The sequence below is a fragment of the Rosa rugosa genome, chromosome 1 (assembly GCF_958449725.1).
Source record: "Rosa rugosa chromosome 1, drRosRugo1.1, whole genome shotgun sequence".
Classification (NCBI taxonomy): domain Eukaryota; kingdom Viridiplantae; phylum Streptophyta; class Magnoliopsida; order Rosales; family Rosaceae; genus Rosa; species Rosa rugosa.
The window spans coordinates 38,075,913-38,081,912 of NC_084820.1; the positions used below are offsets into that span (position 1 = coordinate 38,075,913).

Consider the following 6,000-nt stretch of genomic DNA (forward strand, 5'->3'; position numbering starts at 1 on the left):
CTTTTGGAGTCTCACAGACGATCCCTTAAAATAATCATTTCTATTGATTATAATGATTATTTTAAGGGATCGTTTGTGAGACTCACTTTTCGATCATGTCATTAATTTACCATTTAGCTCTTAGGTCTTTATAAATAGATCACTTGATTCACTTCTACAAAATTTTAGCTATTTTGGAAATCATTTAGGTACTAAAATAGATTAATTTTATGGATGAACCAAATTTTTTGAAAGAAATGTGGATTTCATTAACGCATGCCAAGATGACCATTACATATCCTTCTGCTGCCTTTGACTAGACATATCAAGAAGTTGTAGTAAGAGAACTACTGTGATACATAGAAACAGACCACCTATATTCGAACTAACTGCTCACTTATTTAAAGCGAGCCTATAAACTATGGAGAATAGTAAGACATAGTAAATAGGCCCCTACCACACCTATCTATATTTTTTCCTTACCCTACAAGGTAGGGCTAGGAGATTTTGTCGAACACAAAAGTTGTCCGATCCATAGAGAGATTGGGCCTAACAACACGGTGAAGTGGGCCCCACAGCTGCCCAAACTCTTAAAGATCCGAATGGATTTGTTAAGGAATAGCCCGAGCCCATCACCCTCTTCTTGCATCTTCCTTTTCTGGCCCACAGCAGCAGCCTTAAGCATGGGCCCAACAGTGTGCCCTAGCCCATTTGGGCCCAAACCCAATCTCACGAAGGCAGTAATCTCTCTGCATGTTACAGCCACCACCATCTCCGTCGCAGGGAGTCACCCAGCCACCTGGACCACCGCTCGAGACCAAAGTAGCTTTTAGAGAACACCACCGGGCAATCATCATCAGAATCACCGAGAACTGGGCTCGAGTATGAGCCAAAAAACAGTCCTGCCCTATTGATTTGGACACCCATATCCATCGGCAAGTCACCGGCAATTTTGACCACGTCTGCAGCGGCGCCCAAGCTCCATTCAACATCCATTCCAGATCTGTAACCTCTGCGTTGCACCTTCGCTCAGCATCCTTTGTCATCTGCGTCTCAAGCAACGACGATAACGCCATTGAAGACATAGAGAGAGATTGGGAGGTCTTTAGCAGCCAGACTGCTTCGCCGCCGCCCCTACCATTGCCCGGGAGATCAGACCACCACTTCAGGCTTTCCTCGAGCATAAATCTGCTCTTCCAAGAAGGATTATTCCCATTACCGGCAAAGGTAACAGAGATCGGACCCAAAAAATTTAGGCTTGGGAGTTGGTCGGAACCGCTGTATGCATCGCCGACAGGAGGCGGCGTTAGAGGGAGTGTGAGAATAAGCGTTGCGAGAGAGATTAGGGTTGTTTTCTCCATATTTGGACGAACCAAATTTGTTCGACCTCAACCATTATGAATAATGGTAAATCACAATTATGAATGCGTTAATGAAATTTTAAATTTAGTTGAAAATATGCACAAGTGATATACTCATGGAGACCTAAGATACAAACAGTAAATTTGTCGAGATATGAGGTCGCGAATGAAAAAAAAAAATATATATCTCTTATTCGAAGATTATATATAAGAGAAGACTATCAGATTCCAAGACACATTGCACCACTATACATCTATATTGTATGTATTTGTTCATGTGCCAATATAAGTATTAGCTTTAAGCACTCGGGCATATATATCTAGCAATTATGTTTTGACAAAAATGGCATTCCCAAAATAACATTAGCAAAAATCTCATTTAATTAATTAACTTAGAGTACTGACTTCTTAGTACATGCATTCAGATATCTCTCTGTGTGTGTATGTTGAACATGGATATCAAAATCAAATCAAGGCACATATCCTTGGTTCTCCTGGTACTTCTCAAACTCCTCCATGGTGTTGAACTCATTGGGCTTCTCACTGTTACCAAAATACGCTTCATTTGTAGTGCTTCCTCTCCCGGACTGGTACCCATTCAACTTGTCATTATTCTCATTCTTCACGTCATTGTCCTGATGATAGTAGCTTCCATTTTCCAGAAACCTTGTGTCACTCATCCCTTGCTGTTCAAACCCATCAACGCTGTTTCCATTGCCATTACTGTAATAGCTGTTGGTAAAGCCTTCTCTGCCATTGATGTAGTTGGTGGTGTATCCATCGCTGTTGTAATTGGTCGCGTACTTACTGTTGTCGTTGTACAAGTTGGTATTTTCATAATGACCATTTTCTTGAGTTGCAACTTCATTTTGGACATCAATGGTGGTTGGTGTCTCCTGATCGGCAGAACCATATAGCTCATAGCCGAACTCTGGTTCAGAATCAAACGGTGCCGGTGCTGGTACAAGTGGTGCTCCTCCTTCTGGTGACTCTGCTACTGTTAATTCTGGTGCTGGTGCTGGTGTATATGTTGGTCCATATAATGGTGAATATGTTGGTGTATATGTGGGTGCATATGATGGTGTTGGTGTTGCTGGATCTTCTGTGACCGGTATCTGGGGCCCATTCCCATTACTGTGGGTGACTTTGCTGAAGAACAATCTCTGTCTAGCTTCAACTTGAAGAGAAGAGAAAAGCACTAGAAGAAAGAAAAATGGGAGAGCTTTTGCAGAGGAAGTCATTGAAGGACAATGGTGGTTTGAACTTGGAAGGTAAGGGCTTATATATAGGGTTTAGGGCAAAGGAGCTTTTGGCTCTGTTAATTGGCGGAGCAATTATGGGGAGATTGAGGAATAGGGCACGGTCTCACATGTGCAATCTCGGTATGAGAATTCTCTACGTTATTAGGGGACAGTGCCATTGATTGAGAAACCTGTGTCTCAGTCTCAGTCAAAAGAGGTAGCTTTTCTTTTCTACCAACTTAATTAGATTTCTCTATTTCTTTTCTTTAAGTGGGCAGTGTCTCAAGATTAAGATGTGACTGTTTGAGTTGGTTTGGCAAAGCAAAAGTGAAAAAGGAAAAGAACAGAGAAATAGAGAGTGAAAGGACCCAGTATAGGGGATTTTAATTGATTGTCTTCCTTGTACAAGAATCAAGCATTGCCTCCATCTCCATCCCTTTTTATTTTTATTTTTTTTCCATCAATGTGATTTAAATATTTATCTATCTTTTTTTTTTTTGAATAAAAATATTTATCTATCTTAATTCACTATAGAATTCTTGTATATATTTGGCATTATTCACTGTGATTACAAGTCATTCATGAAAAGAAAAAAGGATATCTTTTACTTTCTCATAATTATGTTGTAGCAAAAGGGAAGGCATGGAAATCTTTGATTTGGTTCTAAGCAAAGTAATGTTCAAGGCAATGGCGCAATCACTGCAAAGCAGAATGAATAAATAATTGCCAAGATATCATAACATGTGGCATGCGGCAACTCATTTGACTTTTGGATTGCAAGTTTGCTCCAGAAATTGTGGCCAAGATTAGAAAGGAAAAAAAAAGTCAATCAGACTGGAAATACTAAATTTAACTATCCAAACTGTGGGGAAGATTTTAGTGAAAAAAAAAAAAAAAAAAAAAACAATGACAATGACCGGAAGAACTTTAACAATGACATATGCTCATGGTGAGGCAAGTATCATCCCACCATCATCACAATTGTGCTGCAATCCCTCTCTCGCTCCATCATTTTCCTTCTCTTTTTGTCTCTACATTTTGTTTTTGTTCTCTACTCCACTCCATTCATCAAGTAAGGGTATGAGGACGTTGAGCTCGAAAGCTTTGAAAATTGATAGAGGATTTGTGGATTTGAAAGATAGAGAGTGAGAACAAGGTTTCAAAGGTCAGAGAGAGAGCTAGAGGAAAGTAATGGTGATAGACGAGTAGAGATGAAAGTGAGATATCTGGGAGGGAAAACGAAAATAGAAATTTTGCCAAAGTGTGGAAAACAAAAGTGGGTGTAGAGAAACCCCGGGGGGGGGGGGGGGGGGGAGGGGGGATCAAAGGTTGAAATCATTAAATTAAATCATATATTAGTGTAAAATAGTAAAAATTCTCAGATTGTAAGGAGGTCCTTTCTAGAACGGGCCTATATATGTATGTGGGGAAAATTTTAACAGTACATGAAATATTGACAATTCCGAAGTTCGGTACATCAGGTTTCAAAGAATTAAGATCGGTACATGAAATTGTAATTTTGACACACTTTTAGTACATGACGTCAATAATACCGTTAAGCCTATGTAATTATACAATTTTTGAAGGGTAATTTTGGTTTTCATCTCTCTCTCTCTCTCTCTCCTCTCTCGCTCTCTCTGTGGGTTTTTAACAGATTGAAGAAATTAGAAAGCCAGGGAGAAGCTCCATCACTTCTGCAATGGCCGCCGCTCCTTCACCGACCTCCGGCTATCCTAACATGACGTACGTTCTCTACGACTCCATCTCCAGCCTGATGCCCATATTCAAAGCTCACAATCTCCTCGGCTACGTTGACTACTCCATCACCCCGCCAGATAAGTTCCTCCCGAACGACGCCGGAGAACCGATGACCACAATCAGCTCGAGCTACGAAACCTGGATGGCGCACAAGGCCAAATTTAAGCCGCCCGAGACGTCAGAAACTTGGTCAGAAAGTCGTCTTCTTCCTCCTCCTCTTCTTCTTCTACGGCCAAGACTCGATTAAAGTTGGGAGCTTCAGGTGTGATTCCACCTTTGGTGACTATGCTGGTGTCTCCTAACCCAGATGCTCGCCAAGCTTCTCTGCTAGCTCTTCTCAATCTCGCTGTTCGCTATGACCGGTATAGTTTCTTCATCTTTTTCCTTTTTTTTTTTTTTAGATTTCAATGTGTTTTATTCACTTATAGAGCTGTTTGAGACTACTTTATGCTAATTTGGATGATGGGTTTTGTTGGGTTTGTGCTGATTTTGTTGCTAAAAGTGAAAGATTGAAGCTTTTGGTGCTTTTGGGATTGTGTTTTTGCAATGAGGCAGGGCATATTGCTTTGGTCTGTCCTCACAGAATGGATTTCACATACCAGGGCATACATAATCAATAATCGAAGCCTCAACTGCAGGACTTAATGTTAATTTCTAGTAATAATTTTCTTTTTTTCTTGTGTCTATCGATTTAGTAATTTGAACTGGTTAATGCCTTTGGGTTTTATCTACTTTGCTCATTATGTACCTAGCTTTTTATCTCTATGTCAATAAATTTGATGTTTCTATAAAAAAGAGAGAGAGAGAGAATATATATATATTCATCAATAAGGCTTGAAGAGACAGATTTGCCCCTCAAAGTTTGACGGAAAGCACCCTAAATAACGGAAAGAGTAACAGCATACACCGATTTTGGGTCGAAATTGCAATTTCATGTACCGATCTTAATTCTTTGAAACCTGATGTACCGAACTTCGGAATGGCCAATATTTCATGTACTGTTCTTAAAATTTTCCTTATGTATGTGTGTGTGTGTAGGGCCCTTCTAGAGAAGGATTCCTTTTTTTTTTGGCTATTTTAAGAGATCGCTCATTAGACTCACTTTTTCGATTACATATTCGCATCTTAACCGTTCAAATTTTAAGTATATATATATTTTTTTAGTAAATTAATATTTCATTGATAATTGCAGGCTAGAATGGCACTTACAAAATTCTCAGAAAATGAGAATCATGCACTATTCGCTTAAGACATCGAAGCTCACTTAATCAAGGAGCCTAACAAACTACAACATTACCCTACAAAGAGATAATTTTGTGTGAAAACTTCCTTTGCCAATGCGCTCAATTGCGGTGCATCAGAAGCTTCCATTATCAAGATATAAAAAGAAACATCATAATCAGCAGGCTCAAAAACCACCAAACTACACTCGTTAGCGCTCATTAAGGAACTAACAAGCATAGCTCCCTAAAAAAATAGGGAATTATTGTAAATAGTAGCCCAAAAGGCCCACGTATAGCCCAACCTAAGACCCAAACAGCAGGCCCAGCTTCATTCCCCTCTTCTCACCCTGTGCAAACCAGGTTCGTGCACCCACTGCCCGGTGGCCGCTGCACGTCTTCCTCTCAACTTGCCTCCATGACACGCCACGCAACCACCAC

The 6,000-nt window shown here is 40.2% G+C and overlaps 1 protein-coding gene across 1 annotated transcript; it reads right to left on the reverse strand.

Moving 5' to 3' along the window:
* Nucleotides 1-1,698: 1,698 nt before the first annotated feature.
* LOC133736689 (protein E6-like) lies at nt 1,699-2,606 on the reverse strand. The gene has a single exon (XM_062164284.1). It carries the CDS (start codon nt 2,579-2,581, stop codon nt 1,811-1,813), a length of 771 nt encoding a protein of 256 aa, XP_062020268.1. The 5' UTR covers nt 2,582-2,606; the 3' UTR covers nt 1,699-1,810.
* Nucleotides 2,607-6,000: the final 3,394 nt, after the last annotated feature.